Source organism: Xenopus tropicalis, chromosome 4 (genome assembly GCF_000004195.4).
Source record: "Xenopus tropicalis strain Nigerian chromosome 4, UCB_Xtro_10.0, whole genome shotgun sequence".
NCBI lineage: Eukaryota > Metazoa > Chordata > Amphibia > Anura > Pipidae > Xenopus > Xenopus tropicalis.
The window spans coordinates 5,039,737-5,066,014 of NC_030680.2; the positions used below are offsets into that span (position 1 = coordinate 5,039,737).

The window sequence follows — 26,278 nt, forward strand, 5'->3', positions numbered from 1 at the left end:
AGTTAGGGGGGGATTTGGGGTTGAGTGCTTTGTGCCCCTGGGTACCCCTGGAACTATAGCGGGGTGACTGTTACCCAATGTTTCTATATATCTGTAACCTTGTTATGGGCTAAGGGGGCCCAGCCTGAAGGCCAGTTAGGGGGGGATTTGGGGTGAGTGCTTATTTGTGCCCTGGGTACCCTGGAACTATAGCGGGGTGACTGTTACCCCAATGTTTCTATATATCTGTAACCTTGTTATGGCTAAGGGGCCCAGCCTGAAGGCCAGTTTAGGGGGGATTTGGGTGAGTGCTTATTTGTGCCCTGGGTACCCCTGGAACTATAGCGGGGTGACTGTTACCCCAATGTTTCTATATATCTGTAACCTTGTTATGGGCTAAGGGGCCCAGCCTGAAGGCCAGTTAGGGGGGGATTTGGGGTGAGTGCTTATTTGTGCCCTGGGTACCCCTGGAACTATAGCGGGGTGACTGTTACCCCAATGTTCTATATATCTGTAACCTTGTTATGGGCTAAGGGGGCCCAGCCTGAAGGCCAGTTTAGGGGGGGATTTTGGGGGAGTGCTTAATGTTTGTGCCCTGCGGTACCCTGGATACTATAAGCGGAGGGGACTGTTACCCCAACGTTTCTATATATCTGTACCTGTTATTGGGCTGATTAGGGGCCCAGCCTGAAGGCCGTTAGGGGATTTGGGCGTGAGTGTCTTATTTGTGCCCTGGGTACCTGGAACTATAGCGGGGTGACTTGTACCCCCAATGTTTTCTATATATCTGTAACCTTGTTATGGGGCTAAGGGGGCCCAGCCTGAGGCCAGTTAGGGGGGATTTGCGGGTGGAGTGCTTATTTGTAGCCCTGGGGGTACCCCTGGAACTATAGCGGCGTGGTGACTGTTACCCCAATGTTTCTATATATCTGTAACCTTGTTATGGGCTAAGGGGGCCCAGCCTGAAGGCCAGTTAGGGGGGGATTTGGGGTGAGTGCTTATTTGTGCCCTGAGGGGGCGCTTTCTGGCTATTGCAGGCACTTGGAAATCTGCTTTTCCCTGTGGAATTATTTAGATAAAAGATAATTCCGTGCAGGATATTGGGAAGGGGAAGCTCAGTGTTTATTTCACTAGTCACTAATCATATCTCCCCGGTGCTACTTTGTCTTTTGACTCACAGAGAATCATTGAATATTCCGTATTTAGAAAGAGAAGCAGCTTGGGGTCTCGGCTCGCGGTACAAGACAATTGCGCCTTTATTTGGCCGCATGTAGTGTTTGCGTCGGTTACTGCGGGCGCCGTGCTGAGATTCCCATTGAGAGAGAACAAACCTATTTCTGCAGAACTCGGCGCGTGTCTCCCGCGCGTCAGGCTTTTTGGAATATTCTTTTTTTTTTTTGTGCTAATCTCCGGGTCGGGCAGCAGAATGGGTTTTTTTTTATGTTTTCTAAAAAAAAAAAAGAAATGAAGCTTTTGTGCTATTTATTGTGGCGACGGCATTGGGCGCAGGTCTGGAGCGGGGAGATAAGACTTTGGGTTCAGGCGCTGAACTCCGACGCAGAATTCCCGGGGACCGCGGGCGCAGCCTATTTGGGCTCATTATGTTCCAAGTCCTAAAATAAGAAGTGATTTCTGGAGATGTCACAGAGATTTCCTTGTTATTTAGAGGCAACAAAAGCTGCGGCGGAATTATCCGCACCGGCTTGAATGAGAATAGAATTTCCCCCTTTTCAGAACCTCATCTTATTCCGACACTTAAACTAAAATACCGCCATTATCCGACGGCGCCTCCAGCACTATTATTTAGCTCAGCAATGCAACGGCCGCGCCGGGAATATTCCAATCACGATCTGATCCTCTTCCGATCCGGCCACGTTATACCTGGGGAATATGAAGCAGGAGAAGCTTAGGGTATTCATGGTACTTAGGGTTCTGTTCTGATATCCATTAGGCCCAATTGTGGCTGAATGGGAGCAACTCCCAGCAACACTGTCCCAACATCTAGTGGGAACCTTCCCAGAAGGGCAGGGGCAGTTATAGCAGGTAGGGTTGGGCAACCCAACTGAACCCCTGTGGGATGGAACCCCGACTGTGAGCCTGATCCCCAACATCACTGCCCAACCTCACTAATGCCCTTGTGGCTGAATGGGAACAACTCCCAGCAACACTGTCCCAACATCTAGTGGGAACCTTCCCAGAAGGGTAGGGGCAGTTATAGCAGGTAGGGTTGGGCAACCCAACTGAACCCCTGTGGGATGGAACCCCGACTGTGAGCCTGATCCCCAACATCACTGCCCAACCTCACTAATGCCCTTGTGGCTGAATGGGAGCAACTCCCAGCAACACTGTCCCAACATCTAGTGGGAACCTTCCCAGAAGGGTAGGGGCAGTTATAGCAGGTAGGGTTGGGCAACCCAACTGAACCCCTGTGGGATGGAACCCCGACTGTGAGCCTGATCCCCAACATCACTGCCCAACCTCACTAATGCCCTTGTGGCTGAATGGGAGCAACTCCCAGCAACACTGTCCCAACATCTAGTGGGAACCTTCCCAGAAGGGTAGGGGCAGTTATAGCAGGTAGGGTTGGGCAACCCAACTGAACCCCTGCGGGCCCCCATTCTTTTTACCTTATATTGTATATATAAATATAAATATATTTTAGCAATTCTGCTCCGTCACAAAACAAGCTATTCATGGGGACCATGTTCCGGTCAAGCTCGGAGAACCAAACGCAGCTCCAGTTAACTGTGAAACACAAGGTCCATAAAAAAAGCTGATTTATTCCGAATCTCCGCCGAGCCGAGTCGAGTTCCCACCGAGCGGGGAAATAAGTGCTCCGTAAGCCTAATTCAATCAGAATCCCTTCTGCCTCGGCGCCGAGACGCAGACCCACTTCTGGCGAGTGTCGGGGGGCGGCGCCGTATCGGGGAGACCTCCTTAGCATGCATGGGAAATCCGAGCGCCGCTCCAGCGTGAAATGTCTCGTCCATAAAGCAGATCCGAACGCCCCCCCCCCCCCGGCGCCAGTGGCGAGGGCTCTGTTCCGCCGCATTTGGTTCTGTGTTTCTGTCCCAGAGATTTGCATATTTTGGGCGCATTCTGCAATGCATTATGGATCACTCGCCATTAGGTGCTGTCGGACGGCCCGGCTTTGTATAATGTTCTTGTAGAACTTGTTCTGGGCTCTGATTTCCACTTCCGCTCTGAATTCTTTATCTAGAAAACTCCAAGGGGATTGATTTAGACTCGCTTCCCGTGTCCGTGTACAGAGAGCAGGACTCGCCCCAGGGATCCAAATCTCCTCTCTGCCCTTCAGCTACACAGAACCAAGCACAGGGTCGGACTGCGGGCCTACTGGAACTGCCCCCTCAGGGGCCCCACACACACCCCCAGGGGCCCCCATCGGCCACACATGCTCCCCACAGGGGCCCCACACACCCCAAGCTAGCATGAATAGACCTGTACTTGATCCCAACTAAGATATAATTACCCCTTTTTGGGGCAGAACAGCCCTATTGGGTTTATTTAATGGTTAAATGATTCCCTTTTCTCTGTAATAATAAAACAGTACCTGTACTTGATCCCAACTAAGATATAATTACCCCTTATTGGGGCAGAACAGCCCTATTGGGTTTATTTCATGGTTAAATGATTCCCTTTTCTCTGTAATAATAAAACAGTACCTGTACTTGATCCCAACTAAGATATAATTACCCCTTATTGGGGGCAGAACAGCCCTATTGGGTTTATTTAATGGTTAAATGATTCCCTTTTCTCTGTAATAATAAAACAGTACCTGTACTTGATCCCAACTAAGATATAATTACCCCTTATTGGGGCAGAACAGCCCTATTGGGTTTATTTAATGGTTAAATGATTCCCCTTTCTCTGTAATAATAAAACAGTACCTGTACTTGATCCCAACTAAGATATAATTACCCCTTATTGGGGGCAGAACAGCCCTATTGGGTTTATTTAATGGTTAAATGATTCCCTTTTCTCTGTAATAATAAAACAGTACCTGTACTTGATCCCAACTAAGATATAATTACCCCTTATTGGGGCAGAACAGCCCTATTGGGTTTATTTAATGGTTAAATGATTCCCTTTTCTCTGTAATAATAAAACAGTACCTGTACTTGATCCCAACTAAGATATAATTACCCCTTATTGGGGCAGAACAGCCCTATTGGGTTTAAAGGCCCCCAATAGTTGCTTGTGATTTGACTCTTTCTTGGATTTGTGGAGACAGTGAAGATTTCCAGCTCCTGGAAATCCAGAATGGAATCCTAACTCTCAGCAGAGACAGGTTAACTTCTCCTTTAATTCTCCCAGTAACAAGCTGAGTCCACATCTAACAATAATAAGCCCTGGAGCAGTTCCACTGCCCATAACTGCCAGCTGGGCTTTATTCCACTTGGCTGGGGCAGTTTGGACGCTGGCCATATCAGAGATGAGTGTTTCTGGCCCAGAGTGAGGAAATGTAAATTGGGCCCTAATTAATAACATGGAACTCGTCTTACTATCCACACTCGAACCCCCCCATAACCTCACATTCATCTGTTATAATTAGTATCTACCCTTGGAACTATAGCGGGGTGACTGTTACCCCAATGTTTCTATATATCTGTAACCTTGTTATGGGCTAAGGGGGCCCAGCCTGAAGGCCAGTTAGGGGGGGATTTGGGGTGAGTGCTTATTTGTGCCCTGGGTACCCTTGGAACTATAGCGGGGTGACTGTTACCCCAATGTTTCTATATATCTGTAACCTTGTTATGGGCTAAGGGGGCCCAGCCTGAAGGCCAGTTAGGGGGGGATTTGGGGTGAGTGCTTATTTGTGCCCTGGGTACCCCTGGAACTATAGCGGGGTGACTGTTACCCCAATGTTTCTATATATCTGTAACCTTGTTATGGGCTAAGGGGGCCCAGCCTGAAGGCCAGTTAGGGGGGGATTTGGGGTGAGTGCTTATTTGTGCCCTGGGTACCCTTGGAACTATAGCGGGGTGACTGTTACCCCAATGTTTCTATATATCTGTAACCTTGTTATGGGCTAAGGGGGCCCAGCCTGAAGGCCAGTTAGGGGGGGATTTGGGGTGAGTGCTTATTTGTGCCCTGGGTACCCCTGGAACTATAGCGGGGTGACTGTTACCCCAATGTTTCTATATATCTGTAACCTTGTTATGGGCTAAGGGGGCCCAGCCTGAAGGCCAGTTAGGGGGGGATTTGGGGTGAGTGCTTATTTGTGCCCTGGGTACCCCTGGAACTATAGCGGGGTGACTGTTACCCCAATGTTTCTATATATCTGTAACCTTGTTATGGGCTAAGGGGGCCCAGCCTGAAGGCCAGTTAGGGGGGGATTTGGGGTGAGTGCTTATTTGTGCCCTGGGTACCCCTGGAACTATAGCGGGGTGACTGTTACCCCAATCTCACAGATGTATGTATAGGAAGAGGGTTGGTTAAACCAAGCGTTAGTATATAGCCACGCTCTATAAGGCACTGAGCTCATTTAATGAGAGAATGAAGACGGCGACGACAAGTTCTTTTATATGAGGAAGGCAAGAAAGTGCTGCAATTAGCCGGAAGAAATGTACGAGCTGCTTCAAAGGGAAAACTCTGCCGTTACACAGACTCACTTAACCTGAGATCAAGGGAGAGGGGGATGCGCTGGAAATGCAGATAGAAAGTGGTTTTCCATAACAACCCAGATTATAGGTAAAAGACAGATGGGGGGCGGGGATTTAGAGAAGGAATGTTCTGGGCACACAATAAGCTGTACCCCCATACTGTACTGTCTAAGGGAAACACTATGGCACCCCCTACCCATATGTATAAATACAAATATACAGAGAAGGAATGTTCTGGGCACACAATAATCTGTACCCCCAATACTGTACTGTCTAAGGGAAACACTATGGCACCCCCTACCCATATGTATAAATACAAATATACAGAGAAGGAATGTTCTGGGCACACAATAAGCTGTACCCCCATACTGTACTGTCTAAGGGAAACACTATGGCACCCCCTACCCATATGTATAAATACAAATATACAGAGAAGGAATGTTCTGGGCACACAATAAGCTGTACCCCCATACTGTACTGTCTAAGGGAAACACTATGGCACCCCCTACCCATATGTATAAATACAAATATACAGAGAAGGAATGTTCTGGGCACACAATAATCTGTACCCCCAATACTGTACTGTCTAAGGGAAACACTATGGCACCCCCTACCCATATGTATAAATACAAATATACAGAGAAGGAATGTTCTGGGCACACAATAAGCTGTACCCCCATACTGTACTGTCTAAGGGAAACACTATGGCACCCCCTACCCATATGTATAAATACAAATATACAGAGAAGGAATGTTCTGGGCACACAATAATCTGTACCCCCAATACTGTACTGTCTAAGGGAAACACTATGGCACCCCCTACCCATATGTATAAATACAAATATACAGAGAAGGAATGTTCTGGGCACACAATAAGCTGTACCCCCATACTGTACTGTCTAAGGGAAACACTATGGCACCCCCTACCCATATGTATAAATACAAATATACAGAGAAGGAATGTTCTGGGCACACAATAATCTGTACCCCCAATACTGTACTGTCTAAGGGAAACACTATGGCACCCCCTACCCATATGTATAAATACAAATATACAGAGAAGGAATGTTCTGGGCACACAATAAGCTGTACCCCCATACTGTACTGTCTAAGGGAAACACTATGGCACCCCCTACCCATATGTATAAATACAAATATACAGAGAAGGAATGTTCTGGGCACACAATAATCTGTACCCCCAATACTGTACTGTCTAAGGGAAACACTATGGCACCCCCTACCCATATGTATAAATACAAATATACAGAGAGGGAATGTTCTGGGCACACAATAAGCTGTACCCCCATACTGTACTGTCTAAGGGAAACATTATGGCGTCTCCCATTCATATGTTTGAATACAAATATAAAGTTTCTACCCACACAAAACGCTCCCAGCACACACTTTATAGTACAATATACTTTATATGTAACAGAAGAAAGAAATCCTGCTTATAAATTGGATTTATTCACCTTTTGTGTACAGGCTCCATAGGGACTCACTTACCAGCAATGAGTGTGAAATGCAGTTCAAGGGTCTTATTAGATGGGAAATGAATGTTATTGTTGGAGATCACATCAGTACATCAGGCACCTTAGCGGAACTGTCAATTTGCTTCTCAATAGAGGCGACAGCTCCTGCGAAAGTTCGTTCGAAACGCGCCAAGCGGCACCCAATGAGATGTGACAGCACGTAGGCACCCATCAGCTACAGCTCTGTAATGAGGTGCAGGGTAAGAACCAAAAGGGTAGGGCTGGGGAAGGTGAGCAGGAAAGGAAGAAAGTCACAGGTAATATAGGAAACAAATATAATAACTTAGTTTATTATTAAAGGGGAACTGCACCCACAGAATGAAAATAACACTTTGCCTAATGAAAGAAAATGCAACTTCCCAATATCCATTCATTCCTCATTCTCACTGGGTTTATAGTTATGTGTAACTGTCACTGTGTCTGTCCCTTTCCCTTCCCTGCACTGCTGGTTCTGACTCCTGATACAACTCCCCAATACCCATTCATCCCTCATTCTCACTGGGTTTATAGTTATGTGTAACTGTCACTGTGTCTGTCCCTTTCCCTTCCCTGCACTGCTGGTTCTGACTCCTGATACAACTCCCCAATATCCATTCATTCCTCATTCTCACTGGGTTTATAGTTATGTGTAACTGTCACTGTGTCTGTCCCTTTCCCTTCCCTGCACTGCTGGTTCTGACTCCTGATACAACTCCACAATATCCATTCATTCCTCATTCTCACTGGGTTTATAGTTATGTGTAACTGTCACTGTGTCTGTCCCTTTCCCTTCCCTGCACTGCTGGTTCTGACTCCTGATACAACTCCCCAATACCCATTCATCCCTCATTCTCACTGGGTTTATAGTTATGTGTAACTGTCACTGTGTCTGTCCCTTTCCCTTCCCTGCACTGCTGGTTCTGACTCCTGATACAACTCCCCAATGTCCATTCATTCCTCATTCTCACTGGGTTTATAGTTATGTGTAACTGTCACTGTGTCTGTCCCTTTCCCTTCCCTGCACTGCTGGTTCTGACTCCTGATACAACTCCCCAATATCCATTCATTCCTCATTCTCACTGGGTTTATAGTTATGTGTAACTGTCACTGTGTCTGTCCCTTTCCCTTCCCTGCACTGCTGGTTCTGACTCCTGATACAACTCCCCAATATCCATTCATTCCTCATTCTCACTGGGTTTATAGTTATGTGTAACTGTCACTGTGTCTGTCCCTTTCCCTTCCCTGCACTGCTGGTTCTGACTCCTGATACAACTCCCCAATACCCATTCATCCCTCATTCTCACTGGGTTTATAGTTATGTGTAACTGTCACTGTGTCTGTCCCTTTCCCTTCCCTGCACTGCTGGTTCTGACTCCTGATACAACTCCCCAATATCCATTCATTCCTCATTCTCACCCCTAAGTTTGCTCATAGCCTGTACAGAGAGATACCATAACACTATGGCACATAGGGATTCCCCTGTACTAAGCACAATTCAGCAGGAACAGCCCCCTAAGTTTGGCCATAGCCTGTACAGAGAGATACCATAAAACTATGGCACATAGGGATTCCCCTGTACTAAGCACAATTCAGCAGGAACAGCCCCTTAAGTTTGCTCATAGCCTGTACAGAGAGATACCATAACACTATGGCACATAGGGCTTCCCCTGTACTAAGCACAATTCAGCAGGAACAGTCCCCTAAGTTTGCTCATAGCCTGTACAGAGAGATACCATAAAACTATGGCACATAGGGATTCCCCTGTACTAAGCACAATTCAGCAGGAACAGCCCCCTAAGTTTGCTCATAGCCTGTACAGAGAGATACCATAAAACTATGGCACATAGGGATTCCCCTGTACTAAGCACAATTCAGCAGGAACAGCCCTTAAGTTTGCTCATAGCCTGTACAGAGAGATACCAAACACTATCGCACATAGGGATTCCCCTGTACTAAGCACAATTCAGCAGGAACAGCCCCCTAAGTTTGCTCATAGCCTGTACAGAGAGATACCATAAAACTATGGCACATAGGGATTCCCCTGTACTAAGCACAATTCAGCAGGAACAGCCCCTTAAGTTTGCTCATAGCCTGTACAGAGAGATACCATAACACTATGGCACATAGGGATTCCCCTGTACTAAGCACAATTCAGCAGGAACAGCCCCTTAAGTTTGCTCATAGCCTGTACAGAGAGATACCATAACACTATGGCACATAGGGATTCCCCTGTACTAAGCACAATTCAGGCAGGAACAGCCCCCTGTAGTTTGCTCATAGCCTGTACAGAGAGATACCATAACACTATGGGCACATAGGGATTCCCCTGTACTAAGCACAATTCAGCAGGAACAGCCCCTAAGTTTGCTCATAGCCTGTACAGAGAGATACCATAAACACTATGGCACATAGGGATTCCCCTGTACTAAGCACAATTCAGTAGGAACAGTCCCCCTAAGTTTGCTCATAGCCTGTACAGAGAGATACCATAAAACTATGGCACATAGGGATTCCCCTGTACTAAGCACAATTCAGCAGGAACAGCCCCCTAAGTTTGCCCATAGCCTGTACAGAGAGATACCATAAAACTATGGCACATAGGGATTCCCCCTGTACTAAGCACAATTCAGCAGGAACAGCCCCCTAAGTTTGCTCATAGCCTGTACAGAGAGATACCATAACACTATGGCACATAGGGATTCCCCTGTTCTAAGCACAATTCAGCAGGAACAGCCCCCTAAGTTTGCTCATAGCCTGTACAGAGAGATACCATAAAACTATGGCACATAGGGATTCCCCTGTACTAAGCACAATTCAGCAGGAACAGCCCCTTAAGTTTGCTCATAGCCTGTACAGAGAGATACCATAAACTATGGCACATAGGGATTCCCCTGTACTAAGCACAATTCAGCAGGAACAGCCCCCTAAGTTTGCTCATAGCCTGTACAGAGAGATACCATAAAAACTATGGCACATAGGGATTCCCCTGTACTAAGCACAATTCAGCAGGAACAGCCCCCTAAGTTTTGCTCATAGCCTGTACAGAGAGATACCATAAAAACTATGGCACATAGGGATTCCCCTGTACTAAGCACAATTCAGAAGGAACAGCCCCTTAAATTTGCTCATAGCCTGTACAGAGAGATACCATAAAACTATGGCAATAGGGATTTCCCCTGTACTAAGCACATTCAGCAGGAACAGCCCCCTAAGTTTGCTCATAGTCTGTACAGAGAGATACCATAAACTATGGCACATAGGGATTCCCCTGTACTAAGCACAATTCAGCAGGAACAGCCCCCTAAGTTTGCTCATAGCCTGTACAGAGAGATACCATAAAACTATGGCACATAGGGATTCCCTGTACTAAGCACAATTCAGCAGGAACAGCCCCTAAGTTTGCTCATAGCCTGTACAGAGAGATACCATAACACTATGGCACATAGGGATTCCCCTGTACTAAGCACAATTCAGCAGGAAACAAGCCCCCTAAGTTTGCTCATAGCCTGTACAGAGAGATACCATAAAACTATGGCACATAGGGATTCCCCTGTACTAAGCACAATTCAGCCATGACGAGGTTTCTCCGTACCTGCATTAGAATAATCACTCCATATAATAGGACAACACAATGTAGCCCTTGTTGCCTGGATAGAATCGTTCCTGGCAGCTCTGAGACGTTAGAAGAGAAAATATCAAGAAGAAAAAGGCAGGAGAATTGATAAATATCAGAACAATCTTGTTCTGCTGGAGAAAAGCTTATTTCCCGGTTGAGATTTTGACCTTTGATAATTCTGCGCTGTGAGATATGTAAATGTCTGCGCAACAAAGAGGCAGATGATTAGAAACATGCTTTAAAAATAAAGATGTACAACACGTTGGGTGTATTTCCCCTTTACTTACCTGTCCCATTGCAGTGTTACTGGTAGGGACTGCAGATATTGCATTGGACTAGTGATGGGCGAAATGTTTCACCAGGCATGGATTTGCGGCGAATTTCTGCGTTTTGCCATTACCGGATTGTTTCGCGAAACGGATTAAAAAATTCACCACGGAAAAATTTGCAGTGCAATTGTCGCGGGCGTCAAAAGAATAGCCGCTGGCAACAAAAGAATAGCCGTGCGCCGAAATAATAGCCGCGCGACAAAATAATAGCCGCGGGCCACAGAAGATTAGCCGCGCAACAAAATAATAGCTGCGCAACAAAAGAATAGCCACGGGCGACAAAATAATAGCCGCGTGACAAAAAAATAGCCACAGGCGGCGAAATAATAGCCGCGTGAAAAAAAAATAGCCACAGGCGGCGAAATAATAGCCGCGTGACAAAGTAATAGCCACGGGCGACGAAATAATAGCCACGTGACGAAATAATAGCTGAGGGCAACAAAATAATAGGCGCGTGACAAAATAATAGCCGCGGGCCACAGAAGATTAGCCGCGCAACAAAATATTAGCTGCGTGACAAAAGAATAGCCGTGGGCGACGAAATAATAGCCGCGTGACAAAAAAATTGCCACAGGCGGCGAAATAATAGCCGCAGGCGACAAAATAATAGCTGCGCGACAAAATAATAGCCGCGGGCGACAAAATAATAGCTGCGCGACAAAAGAATAGCCGCGGGCGACGAAATAATAGCCACGCGACAAAACTTTTCGCTGTTTCGCGAATCTTTTGAAAGAATCGTGAATTTTTCGGCGAAGCAAAACGGGACAGATTCGCTCATCAGTACATTGGACTGCAATCAGGGCCCTTTTAGGCACAATACTAACGAGGCCCATTTGCTTAATTAGGGAGTTAAACGAAGTTTCACTGTGACAGTAATGTAATTGGATTTGCTTTATGGCACATGTAGCAATTTGCACCCTATTGGCTGCCGCCGGGCAATAGGTTTAGCGACTCCATCGACAAGACAGGGATTACTTCCCCTTTAATTCCACCTCCCCCGTGATTTGGCGCTTCAGTACGAAATGAAGCGTTGTTATTGGAGAGCTCGGGCACTTCCTTCAGAAATACGTGATGATATGGGGACCATCTGTGAGCCCCCGGCCCCCAGCTGGCGGATCAGCCCCCGTATGTACTGAGTCAGGGTGGCAGCCAACTGGCAGGAGCGGATGGCAGAGATGGAGTGTGAGCTGCAGGTCCGGGGGAAGCAGTCGGCTATGGGAATTGTTTGGGGAATTTCATCATAAAAGGAACATTGGATTGAAAATATACATTTATTTTTTATATGTTAATGCATTTCTGGGGGGGGGAATATAAATGGAACCAATTGTGCCCTGTCTGAATGAGGTTCTGCTGAAGAGTCAGGTCTCCCTGCCCCCCTGTACTCTTCCATCAGAGTATTCTAGCCCCACCCACTGAGTTACAGACTCCTTCCGCCTGTACTCTTCCATCAGAGTATTCTAGCCCCACCCACTGAGTTACAGACTCCTTCCGCCTGTACTCTTCCATCAGAGTATTCTAGCCCCACCCACTGAGTTACAGACTCCTTCCGCCTGTACTCTTCCATCAGAGTATTCTAGCCCCACCCACTGAGTTACAGACTCCCTAGCCTTCCCCCTTTACACTTCTATCAGAGTTCTAGCCCCACCCACTGAGTTACAGACTCCCTCCCCCTGTACATTTGTATCAGAGTTCTAGCCCCACCCATTGAATTACAGACTCCCTCCCCCTGTACACTTCCATTAGAGTTTTAGCTCCACCTATTAAATTACAGACTCCCTCACCCTGTACACTCCCATCAGAGTTTTAGCCCCACCCACTGAGTTACAGACTCCCTCCCCCTGTACACTTCCATTAGAGTTTTAGCTCCACCTATTAAATTACAGACTCCTTCACCCTGTACACTCCCATCAAAGTTTTAGCCCCACCCACTGACTTACAGACTCCCTACCCCTTCCCCTGAACACTTCCATCAGAGTTCTAGCCCCACCCACTGACTTACAGACTCACTGCCCCTCCCGCTGAACACTTCCATCAAAGTTATAGCCCCACCCACTGAGTTACAGTCACCCCCCCTCCCCCTGTGCACTTCCATCAGAGTTCTAGCCCCACCCAATGACTTACAAACTCACTGCCCCTCCCCCTGTAATACAGGTGACAAATTGAAATGTGTATATATTTATAGGTTGGACTGGGGTGTGTAGCCACACCGGGGCTGCTGCCCCTTCAAGGGGCCCCTGCCATGGTCCCCATGCTCCCCCTAGGGGCCCCCACCGACCTCCTAACTCCCTCCCCCGTGTGCGCACATAGTGCATAGCATTGGCGTGTTGGTGGGAGTGCCAGTGGGGCCCACTAGGGCCCGGTCCCCCAGGCCCAGCCAGACCCAGTATATATATATATATAGGAGTTCTGTACTGCCCCAGTGCCACCCAGACCTGTAATGGTCACCCAGATTCCAACCCAAACCCACCTGACCCAGGGGGTCCCTAGCTTTCGGGTCAAGCCCCCCACAAAACTAATGGAGGGAAGGACTGGGCCGGATCAGCCGAGGTTATTGCTGGAGTCTCTTTATCAAACCCCTGGGGTAACAGATATTCTCTGGATTCCATACATTATCTATAGATATTTCTTCCCAGGGATATAAAGAGCTCGTTAGCAGTGCGGCTGTATCTCCCGCAGTGGCAGTGGCGCAGAATTATTCCGTATAAAGGGCTGAAAGCTGAGAGTTTAGTGTTTGGGAGGCGCCGGGGGTTATTTCCCTCAGGAACCGACAGTTTCCCCCATAGATAAGTGCAATTGTTTGTAATTGTACGGAGCCGGCGCTGTATCATTATCATTCCAGTTCTGCCGGGTTTCTAAAAGCGACAAATTATATCTCTGGGTCCCTTCCATTTATCATATCAGCTGCCCCCCCCCCACGCACAGACTCCATCACCCCCCTATATAGATAGTGACAGATGATTGGTAGATAGATAATAGGTAAATAGATAGATAGTTCATTAGATAGATTATAAATAGATAACAGATAGACAGATGATAAATTGATATATAGACAATTAGGTAGATAGATAATAGATTGATTGATAGATAATATCTAGCTAGATGATAAATGGGTATAGCTAGTTCATTAGATAGATGATAGATAGATAGATAGATAAAAGATAGATAAATAGATAGCAAGATAGATAGATAGATAGATGATAAATCGAGATATAGATAGTTGATTAGATAGATAGATAGATAGATAGATAGAAAGAAAGAGGGATAGGTAGATAGATGATAAATAGCTAGGTAGATAAAAAAAATAGATAAATAGATGATAAATCAATATATAGATAGTTGATTATATAGATAAACGATAGATGATAAATCGATAAAAGATAAATGATAGAAAGATAGATAGGTAGATAAATTATAAATTGATATATATAGATAGTTGATTAGATAGATAGATAGATAGATAGATGATAAATAGATAAAAGATCAATAGAAAGATAGATAGGTAGATGATAAATAGCAAGGTAGATAAAAGATAGAAAGATAAATAGATGATAATTCGATATATAGATAGTTAATTAGATAGATAGATAAAAGATAGATGATAAATAGATTAAAGATAGATAGACTGACAGACAGACAGACAGACTGATTGATAGATAGATAGATAGATAGATAGATAGATAGATAGATAGATAGATAGATCTGGGGATCAGAGCAGATCAGGGAGCAGAGCCTGGGATTGTTGGGGGCCCAGGGGGTACAGGGGGCCCCATGGGGCACTGAAAATTGCCCTATTCCTCCCCACAGGTGTAAGTGAATTCACTGGTTTGGTTCTGTACAGACAGAAACCCTATTTCCCTGCTTGATTTGGGGCCGGAGTTTCCCTGCATTAAACAGATACCTGGGAATGTTTCCGCACAACAGGAGGCCGGCGGCGCTGACAAATCTATTTAAGGGGATCTCTGCATTTGGTGCCGAATACATTTACACATATTGTCCTGTATCTGTCACCAGTGATATATTGTCCGTATGTGCACAGCTAAAAATAGTTATTGCCCGGCCCCCCCAGGGGGCTTATTCATATTGATACCCCGTGGGGCCCCCGTGTGCGCCTCGTTCCCCCTCTCCCTTTCTGTGTGTCGTGTTGGATTATTAACCCTTTTTGTTCAGCGATGTGAGTTTTATATGAGGCTCTTGTGCAGCGATCATCTCCAGGCAGCGCTCTCATTGCTGAACTACAAATCCCAGCATTCCCAGCAACCAGGGGCTACTTAGGTTACGGGTATATAAATAAATATATAAGCCAGCCACTGTGCTGCAGCTTGTGAAGGGTTAATAACACTAGTTTCATTACCTCATCTGCCATTCACTATAAACAATGAATTTTATTTGTGGCCAGGAAAAAAAATAATCTGTTTTTCTGCATCTCTACACATCTCAAGGTTCTGCTACAGGGAGGAATTGTCTGTAATTGTGTTTGTGTCTGAGTCACTGTCAGCCTTGTACTATGTACTACTCGCTTCTATACTGGCACTGCCTATGTAGCAGCATGGGGGGTCGATGTTAGCTCCTGCTGTGAATTGGGATGGGGCTGCTTGGGATCAGCAGGCCTTTATAGATCAGGAGTTGATGGTGCACTATCAGATTGGCAGTGGGTGATCTAATAGCTTCTGGGAAGGGTCTGGGGTGCTGTTGAGTACATAGATTTAGACAGCTATAATGTAGGGCAGATGATGTATGGCCCCGTATAGTAGCTAGTGTCTTCCACCTTGCTGGCGATAATGAGCCTCTGGCGAAGCGGACTGGCTTGTGGTGCAGATACGCTACCGCCCTCGATAGTAAGGGAGAAGATGTGTGCAAGCTATCCCAACGCTAGCGGCCTCGCGCGATAATAGCCTCGCGCTGAAGGGACTGGCGGTTGTGGCGATATAAGCCAGGGGTAGTGCTAGGATGAATGGTGCCTATCAGTGCAGTTGGTTGATACTAGCCGTCTCTGCGGTAACGACTGGGGCTGTGATCAAGATTGAGCAGGTCTATGAGTAGGGTATAGACTTGGGCCCTATACAGTCAGCGAGTGGATGGGCAGATAATAGCCTCTTGAAGGGACTGGGGCCTGAGTGATCGATTAGCAGGTTATAGTAGGGGAGAGGTGCTATAGTAGCAGTGGGGGCGATAAAATAGGTCTGGGAAGAGGACTGGCGGCTCGCTGGGGATAGCAGGTTATAGTAGGATGAGATGGTGACCGTATCAGTAGCCAGTGGAGTATATAGTTCTCTGGAATTGGACTGGGGCTGTGAGTTAGCAGGTATAGTAGGAGAGTTTCGGTGCCATATTAGTAGCATGTGGCGATGATAGCCTCCTGGGAGCGTGGGACTGGGAGGCGGTGATGGTGATAGCCACAGGTATAACTATGGGATATATGATAAGAAAGATCCTCGTGATCGAGTTAGATCACGTGGCCGGTGTGGAAAGATAATAGAACCTCTGGGATAAGGGACTGGGTGCTGTGGTTATATGCAGGATATAAGGTCGGTAGGGAGATGGTGCCCCTTCCATAGTAAGCAGTGCGGGATAATAGCCTCTGGGAAGGGACTGGGGGCTGTCGCGGTAGCAGGTATAGTAGGAAGAGCATGGGGCCTCTTGCCGAGCTCGTAGCAGTGAAGAGGGACAGTATATAGCCTCTACGCTGCGGCAGGTGACTGGGGATAGATGAAGATAGCAAGAAGAACTATGAGTAGTGCCTGAGATGGTGTGACCTATCAGTAGCAGATGGAGGGGATAATGGCGCCTGCTGGGAAGTTGACTGTGGCTGTGAGGCGACTAGTCTCAGGTATATGTTAGCGGAGAGATGGTGTGCTTCCGCCCTGGGTATAGTAGCAGATGGGGGATGATAGCCTCTAAGGGATAAAAAGGGGGCACTGGTGTGAAAGATAGCAGAAAAATTAGATAAGAAGAGATCGTTGCGTATGAAGCAGTTGGGAGTGTCGATAATAAGCCCTGGGACGCGCGCAACCTTGCTGCTGTGGCAGTACGTGTATAGTAGGGAGAGATGGCTGCTATAGTAGCACAGTGGGGGCATAATAGCCTTCTGTGGAAGGACTGGGGCTGTGGGATAGCAGACGCTATAGTAAGGGAGAGAATGAGTGCGGCTGATATAGCACAGTGGCGGGGATATCAGCCTCTCAGCGGAAGCGACTGGGGCTCTGTGGGATAGCAGGATGCCCCGACAATCTATCAGTGTGTATGAGATGGTTTGAACTGCCTATAGTAACTAGTTATGGGGGCGATAAAAGCTCTGGGATAGTGACTGGGTAGCTGTGCAGACCGGATTAGCAGTGCGACTATAGTAGGGAGAGTGGTGCTTATAGTAGCAGTTGGGGTCGGCTAATAGACTCTGGGAAGGGACTGGGGCTGACTGGGATAGCAGGACTATTAGTAGGGAGAGATGCAGTTGACTGACCTTAGGTAAAGCCAGTGGGCGTCCCGGTAATAGCTCTCGGGAAGGGCACTGGGCTGTGGATTGCACGTCGCGTATAGTGCGAGTGAGAGATGGTTTGTCCCTTCGTTAGCTCAGTCGCGCGTGGGCTCAATGAGGCACTCTCGGGAAGGCCTGTGGCGCTCGTTTGCAGAGACTCCTTGGATTAGCAGAATCATAGCTATGGACGAAGAATCGGTAGCTCGGTATAAAGTAGCTGCACACAGATAAGGGGGATAATAGTAGCCTCTGGGAAGCGAGCTGGGGCTGTGATAGCAGGTATAGTAGGGAGAGATGTTGCCAAACTAATGCAGTATAGTATTCAGTGGGGATAATAGCACTCTGGGAAGGGGACTGGGGCGTGTGGGTTAGCAGCTACCCCTAGTAGGGAGAGATAAGGTGCCGGTATAGTAGCAGTGGGGGATAGATCCGCCTCTGGGAAGGGATCTGCGGCTGTGGCGATAGCATGGTAGTTAGGGAGAGAAGAGTGGCCTTACCAGTAGCTAGGGGGGTATTATACCTCTGGGAAGGGACTCCCGCGGACTGCGGGATAGCATCAGGTAATAGTGGGAGCGTTTGGTGCAACAGCTATAGTACTATATAGGGCGCCCGATATAGACCTCTGTTAAGGGCGACTAGAAGAGATATGTGAAGATTAGCACGCTATAGTAGGGAGAGTGTTCCTATAGTCAAGCAGTGGGAGCTAATATCTCGTGGGAAGGTGACTGGGGCTGTGGGATAGCAGGTTATAGTTACGTGGAGAGTGCGGTGCCATATAGTAAGCGTGGCGGCGGCGCATCTAATAGCCTCCTGGGAAGGGACTGGGGGCTGTGTAGCTTCGATTTATGCAGGATATTTAGTATAAGTATTGGATTGATCCTATTAGTATAGCAGTGGGCAGGTAATAGTCCTCTGGGAAGAGGAACTGGGGCTGTCGGGATAGCCAGGTATTAGTAGGTGGGAGATGGAGCTGCCGCCTCATAGCAGCAGTGGGCGATATGGCAGGTATAGTACTGTATACAATATATAGAGGGTTTTCGTCCTGTCACTATTCAGGAAGGACCCTGTTACCTATGCCGGGCACGCACTTACAAAACCTCTTCCCCCAGAGGAAGAGCATATGGAGCTATTGATGTTATGCTGTTAATGATGAGCCATCTCAGTTATCGCCTTCTTGACTCCTGAGCCTTGACCTCCATAGAGATCTCGCTTTCTCTCACCAGTACTAACCATTCCGCTGGTGTCTTGCTCGCTGATCCATTCAGATTATTCCGTTGTTGTAAGATTTCTCAAGGTCATAGCCTTGATCGACCGTGCAGGGTTACACAATAGAGACGACTTTGCCTCCTGGACCTCGTTTCCGCTTAGCAGCCACCGGTTCTGCTCTTGTACAACCCAGTATCTGGAAGAACCTGGACGCTCAGAAGTCGGTTATTGGCCCCAAAACCCTCCTGTCAGATACATTAGGCATGGCCGGAAGGTGATAAATGGGTTATGGATTAGTTGGGGATGTAGTCAAGGTACATGCAACCTTAATTACAATGGGGGATTGGCTTATTCAAGGGCGCTTCCGCTCTCTCTAAAAGTAAAAAATTTGGGGGTGTAGTGCTTATTGTGCCTCTGATGTACTCCCTCGGCACATCATAGCGGCCATGGTTGACATGTTCAACCAATGTTTTCCTATATTCTGTAACCTTAGTTATGGGGCTAAGGCGCCCAGCCTTGATAATAGGCCAGTTAGGGCGTGGATATATGGGTTAGTGACATGCGTACATACATCTCAATTTGTGCTCCTGGGTACTTCCCTGGTATAACTATAGCGGAGCGTGACTGTTTACCCCAATGTTTTTAGTATTCCTGTACCTTGTTAGTTGGCTAAGTTGGTCGGCAGCATTGGCCCAAGGCTTTCAGTATAGGGGATTTGTGATGTGAAGATGCTTGTGCCCTGAATCATGGTCTTCCGCTGGAAAAGGCAATATGGCGGTGTTGACTGATAGTACCCGAATGGTTTCATAAAATCTTATATCTGTAACACGTCTTGTTTGGCTAAGGGCGGCGCCCAGCCTGACAGGCCCAGTTAGGGCGGGGAGTTTTGGGAGTGAGTTGTACCTCTAATTTGTTGCCCTGTAAAAATAAAGGTCACCCCTGGGAATCGTGCTTATAAGCTGCGAAATGACTAAATTACGCGGCCGCAGCTGGTGAACCTGGTTACCTCCAATTGTTTCAGCTACTAATATACTGCTATACCTTGTTTATGGCTAAAGGGGGCCAGCCTGAGCGTTAGGGGGCGAATTTGGTGGACGTGTGCAGATAGCTCTCATTTGTGCGGTAGGGTACCTGTGGAACAATATAGCGGGAGTGAGTAGTACCCATGTTTCTTATTCCTCTGCCACCTTTTTATTGCGTCTAGGGGGCCCCAGTGCTCTGGCAAGCCAGTTTAGGGGGGGATTTGGGGTGAGTGCTTATTGTGCCCTGGGTACCCCTGGAACTATAGCGGGGTGACTGTTACCCCAATGTTTCTATATATCTGTAACCTTGTTATGGGCTAAGGGGGCCCAGCCTGAAGGCCAGTTAGGGGGGATTTGGGGTGAGTGCTTATTTGTGCCCTGGGTACCCCTGGAACTATAGCGGGGTGACTGTTACCCCAATGTTTCTATATATCTGTAACCTTGTTATGAGCTAAGGGGGTTCGGGCTGAGGGGTCCCTAGATTCTATATATATATTGTTTTTACTGTTCGGCCCCATACTTATCACGCCTTTTAGAGTGCTGAAAAGAAACCTTACTGTGCCCAATCGCCAGGCCTCGCGGTGCCGCAGATACATATTTAATTTGCAGTCTGTATGGGAGCGCTGAGCCGTAACTTGCAATTTACCAAGTGAATCTCGGAGCTTAAAATCAATACAGACTGAGCAAAAGTTGTTTGATTTTATACAGGGTGGGGCCATTGTCTGCCTGGAACTTTCCATTCCCTGCAGCAGGGGAACGATTCTCCATAGGATTCAAGGAGAACTAAACCCCCAGAATGAATACGTAACCAACAGACAGTTTATATCCTATTAAGTGACCTATTAAAGAATCTCGTCAAACTGGAATATATATATTTATCAGTAAATATTGCCCTTTTACATCCTTTCCCTCAAGCCGCCATTTTGTGATGGGCTGTGTGCTCCCTCAGAGATCACATGACCAGAAATAAGGCAGCTCTACAGGAAGTAGTGTGGGGGCAAATGGCAGAACTCTGCCCATTCATTGGCTGATGTGACCCAGTATGTATGTGGTGAATACTCCTTGGCTGATATCTGTATAACTGATCCGGCCCTACAAGTGTTAATGTTCCCTTGGCCACTGCTCTTGGTGTATAAATACAGATATACAGGGAATGTTCTGGTTCCGTTGGAGTCAGGGATTGGATGCACATTACGTTCCCTGCCATGCTGGGGGCGTCTGAGCGTCAGTGCCAAGCAAGACAGATTTTTAAGCATCAGGCATCCCCTAACCCGGCCCATATTGTCATCTGGTACCAGAACCTCCGTGCTGTCGGAGCAGCTTGGGGCACTGAGCTCTGTTTATGCCGCATTGGATAACTGGGCACAGTGTTTCTGTTCAGCCCTTGGGGCAGGGGGATCGGGGGGCCCTGGCGGCCCAGTAAGACCAGATCCGGGTGATCTATTAAGCCTGAGGGGATATTGGGTCACTGGAATTATCCCTCTGTACAATGTAGTGATGGTATCATTATGGGCACACAGGGTATTTGGATCCAGTGGAAAACAGCTGTGGTTGGCAGTGGGCAAAATGCCGCCTAATTAATGCCCTAGTGCCCTAGCCAGAGCCTGGCCAATAAGTACTTGAGTCCCAGGCAAGGGTGCTTGACTCCCCACCCAGTTTGGTTGCCGCCGGAACAATTTACCCACCCAGGGTCACAACTGGGCCGGAGAGACAGTGGGAGAAATCCTGTGGGCCCCAACTCCCAGGCAACAATATGACTGGAATAAGTTGGAGGGGATTGGTTTTCATGGCTGCAATAGGAGGTATGCAGTGGGGGTTGTCCTACCTGGGTTTGGACCCCTGCAGCTGGGGTGATAGGCCTCAAGCACCCTAGTCACCCCCCCTCCCACGTGCCAGCTTTCCCCCAGTGTTAGAGCGCAGTGCCGCTACCAACACCCCATAGACAAAAATTGCGCCCGATCGCTAAACACAAGGCAACATCACACATGCATTTGCAGTGATAAATGGGCCAAACCTCTGCTGCTCAGTAGATTTAATACAGCGTTTCTAGCCAGATTCTATATTTAGGGTTTAGTTGCCCTTTAAAGGTCATAGGTCATGAATACATGTAAAAAATAAAAGAAATTCAAAATCGTTAGGGTTCCAAACTGAACAAAATATATCATTAATAAGGGAGGAAATGTAAATATAGAGGTATATATTGGGGGGGTGGACAGACAAATAGACAGACAGACACACCCTCCGATATGGGAACTCATCGTATACATATATATAAAATATATACATCCCTGTACTTTATGAGGATGGTAAAAGCCAAGGGAACATTTTACATTTGTTCTGGTTCCCATATTGATGAATTGCCTTCTTCATTATTAAGCATACCCAGTCGGTGGGAGTCTGTGACTTGAAAAGTGGGTGTGGCTAAAATACTCTGATGGTAACTTACAGGGGAGGAAAATGGAGTCTGTAATCCAAGCGGTGGGTGGAACTAGAATACTGTGATGGTAACTTACAGGGGGTGGAGCAGTAAGTCTGTAACCCAAGTGGTGGGTGGGACTAGACCACTCTGATGGAGGCTTACTGGGGGAGGGGCAGTAAGTCTGTAACCTAAGCAGTGGGTGGGACTAGAACACTGTTATGGTAACTTACAGGGGGAGGGGCAGGGAGTCTGTAACTCAAGAACTGGGAGGGACTAGAACACTGGTAGCTTCAAGGTGGAGGGCTAGGAGTCTGTAAGAAGTGGGTGGGACAAGAATACTCTGGCAGCTTACAGTGGGAGGGGCAAGAAGTCTGTAACAGTGGGTGGGACTAGAACACTGGCAGCGTACAGGGGGAGGGTCAGTAAGTCGGTAACTTAAGCAGTGGGTGGGACTAGACTACTGTGATGACAGCTTACAGGGGAGGGGCACGGAGGTTGTAACTTAGGCAGTGGGTGGGGCTAGACCACTGTGATGACAGCTTACAGGGGAGGGGCACGGAGGTTGTAACTCAGGCAGTGGGTGGGGCTAGACCACTGTGATGACAGCTTACAGGGGAGGGGCACGGAGGTTGTAACTCAGGCAGTGGGTGGGGCTAGACCACTGTGATGACAGCTTACAGGGGAGGGGCACGGAGGTTGTAACTCAGGCAGTGGGTGGGGCTAGATGTTTTAGACAACAGGGGGAATTAACTGCACCTCTGAATAAGTGGCATAGACAGCCCTTCTACAATTGTGGACAGATGCAGATAAGCATGGAATTCTGGGTAATTACAGACTTTATGCTCACGTCACTATGGTTACACATAGCCGTATCCATTGCTAATTTGATTCCAATGTGAATCTCCTCTGATCTCAGACCTGACTTCACACTAATTAACGCTTATTAGTCCCCCCCATGTGTCCCCGACTCCCTCCAATCCAATAAGGGCCATACCATCTCCCAGGGGGACGGGGGGGGGGGCATGGCTCATTGTGGTGTCGTAGGAAATTAATTCCCCGGCTGGCTTGTGTTTTTCTCCGAGGCAGATATTGATGAGTGTGCAGAAGGGATCATTGAGTGTCACAACCATTCTCGCTGTGTTAACCTCCCGGGCTGGTTCCACTGTGAGTGCCGGAGCGGTTTCCATGACAATGGGACATACTCCATTTCTGGGGAGTCCTGTGTTGGTAAGCAGAATTCCGCCAAGAACTTTTTTTTTTTTACAAATTTTTAAATAAGTTTGCATGGTATTGCATTGGGTCTGCTTCCTAAAGGGACAGTAAAGGGCCCTATGAATTAACCACACCCCCTCAGGAAACATAAACAACACCAAGCTGCAGTAGTAACCTGTATTCTGTCCCCGCCTTCTGGCTGCACTTCCTGGTTTCCTGAAGGGGCGTGGACAGTCAACGATTGGCTGGAACCTTGTTATGGAATATTTACCAGTTTGATGGTGCTTTGCTTCCACCTGCTGGCTAACACTGGTCATTGCAGCTCAAAAATATTGAGGATTATGGCAACTTCCTAGACCAGAAAGCTTGTGAATAGTATAGCTACATTTCTGCACACATTGTAATAGCACAAATATGCTTATTATCATACTTATAGTATTTATTTGACTGTCATGAGTCAATGAAGTATCTTATTTGGTGATCAGTGTTTCAGTTCCCTTAAGACACCATATACAGGTATAGGACCCGTTATCCAAAATGTTTGGGACCAAGGGTATTCCGGATAAGGGGTCTTTCCGTAATTTGGATCTCTATACCTTGTCTACTAAAAAATCAATAAAACATTAATTAAACCCAATAAGATTGTTTTGCATCCAATAAGGATTATTTATATCTTAGTTGGGATCAAGTACCGGTACTGTTTTATTATTACAGAGAAAAGGGAATCATTTAACCATTAAATAAACCCAATAGGGCTGTTCTGCCCCCAATAAGGGGTAATTATATCTTAGTTGGGATCAAGTACAGGTACTGTTTTATTATTACAGAGAAAAGGGAATCATTTAACCATTAAATAAACCCAATAGGGCTGTTCTGCCCCAATAAGGGGTAATTATATCTTAGTTGGGATCAAGTACCGGTACTGTTTTATTATTACAGAGAAAAGGGAATCATTTAACCATGAAATAAACCCAATAGGGCTGTCCTGCCCCAATAAGGGGTAATTATATCTTAGTTGGGATCAAGTACAGGTACTGTTTTATTATTACAGAGAAAAGGGAATCATTTAACCATTAAATAAACCCAATAGGGCTGTTCTGCCCCAATAAGGGGTAATTATATCTTAGTTGGGATCAAGTACAGGTACTGTTTTATTATTACAGAGAAAAGGGAATCATTTAACCATGAAATAAACCCAATAGGGCTGTTCTGCCCCCAATAAGGGGTAATTATATCTTAGTTGGGATCAAGTACAGGTACTGTTTTATTATTACAGAGAAAAGGGAATCATTTAACCATTAAATAAACCCAATAGGGCTGTTCTGCCCCAATAAGGGGTAATTATATCTTAGTTGGGATCAAGTACAGGTACTGTTTTATTATTACAGGGAAAAGGGAATCATTTAACCATGAAATAAACCCAATAGGGCTGTTCTGCCCCAATAAGGGGTAATTATATCTTAGTTGGGATCAAGTACCGGTACTGTTTTATTATTACAGAGAAAAGGGAATCATTTAACCATTAAATAAACCCAATAGGGCTGTTCTGCCCCAATAAGGGGTAATTATATCTTAGTTGGGATCAAGTACAGGTACTGTTTTATTATTACAGAGAAAAGGGAATCATTTAACCATTAAATAAACCCAATAGGACTGTTCTGCCCCCAATAAGGGGTAATTATATCTTAGTTGGGATCAAGTACAGGTACTGTTTTATTATTACAGAGAAAAGGGAATCATTTAACCATTAAATAAACCCAATAGGGCTGTTCTGCCCCAATAAGGGGTAATTATATCTTAGTTGGGATCAAGTACCGGTACTGTTTTATTATTACAGAGAAAAGGGAATCATTTAACCATTAAATAAACCCAATAGGGCTGTTCTGCCCCAATAAGGGGTAATTATATCTTAGTTGGGATCAAGTACAAGGTACTGTTTTATTATTACAGAGAAAAAGGAAATTAGCTTTAAAATTCTTAAATTATTTGAATAAAATGGAGTCTATGGGAGACGGGCTTTCTGTAATTCGGAGCTTTCTGGATAACGGATTTCCGGAAAAGGGATCCCATACCTGTACTGTTCTTTTTGGTCTTCTATTAAGATCAGAGAGTTATAATTTATATATATATATATATATATATATATATATATATGTATATAATTGTGATTTGGTGGCATATATATATATATATATATATAGGCAATAAAGTACCCCCTATTGCAAAATATAGGGATATTATAAGTCCCTGAGGAGTTCCATGACGTTATAAAGGCTGAAGACCAGTGCTTTTATACAGGCCATGGAACCCCGAGGTGACTTCTAATATCCTCATATTTTACAACAGGGGGCACTTTATTTATTATAATATACAAGTTTCAGTGAGTCATGTGACAGAAATGACATCACTAAGCTCCGATTATAACTGATGACATCACTAAGCACCGTTTATAAGGATATCATTTACAGTTTGGTCCCACAGGGAAATGACCCAACTCTATATTATATATATAAAATGATAACTCTCTGATCTTAAAGACCTTAGGCCGGGGCCCTCGGGTGATCCAATGAGAGGTGCAGGGGCGCGGCTAATAGAATGATAAATGATGTGTAACAGCGGCCTGTGCCAAATCTGTTTACTTGTCATTTTCGCACAAAACAAGCCAACGTTTGTGCTAATTATGAGCCCGGTCCCCCCGAGTCGCTTCCGTATAGAATGCTGATAATGAACGTCGGTCCCTATGGGCGTCGCAATATTATTCGTCTGCTTTTCCATTCGGCTTTATTAGCTGCGTGCGTTGCGCAGAATCCTAGCGTGTCAAGGTCATACGTGTCCCAGAAGCCTTTGTCACTTAGAAACTGATTGTGCTTTTCAGTTATTAGTTATGG

At 46.3% G+C, this 26,278-nt stretch overlaps 1 protein-coding gene across 1 annotated transcript in view; it reads left to right on the plus strand.

Moving 5' to 3' along the window:
* nell1 (neural EGFL like 1) overlaps positions 1-26,278 on the plus strand; it is a 383,209-nt gene that overhangs the window by 327,866 nt on the left and 29,065 nt on the right. The window contains exon 16 of the mRNA XM_031900696.1: positions 23,265-23,405. Coding sequence (XP_031756556.1) covers positions 23,265-23,405 — 141 coding nt within the window. The remainder of the gene's footprint in view (positions 1-23,264; positions 23,406-26,278) is intronic.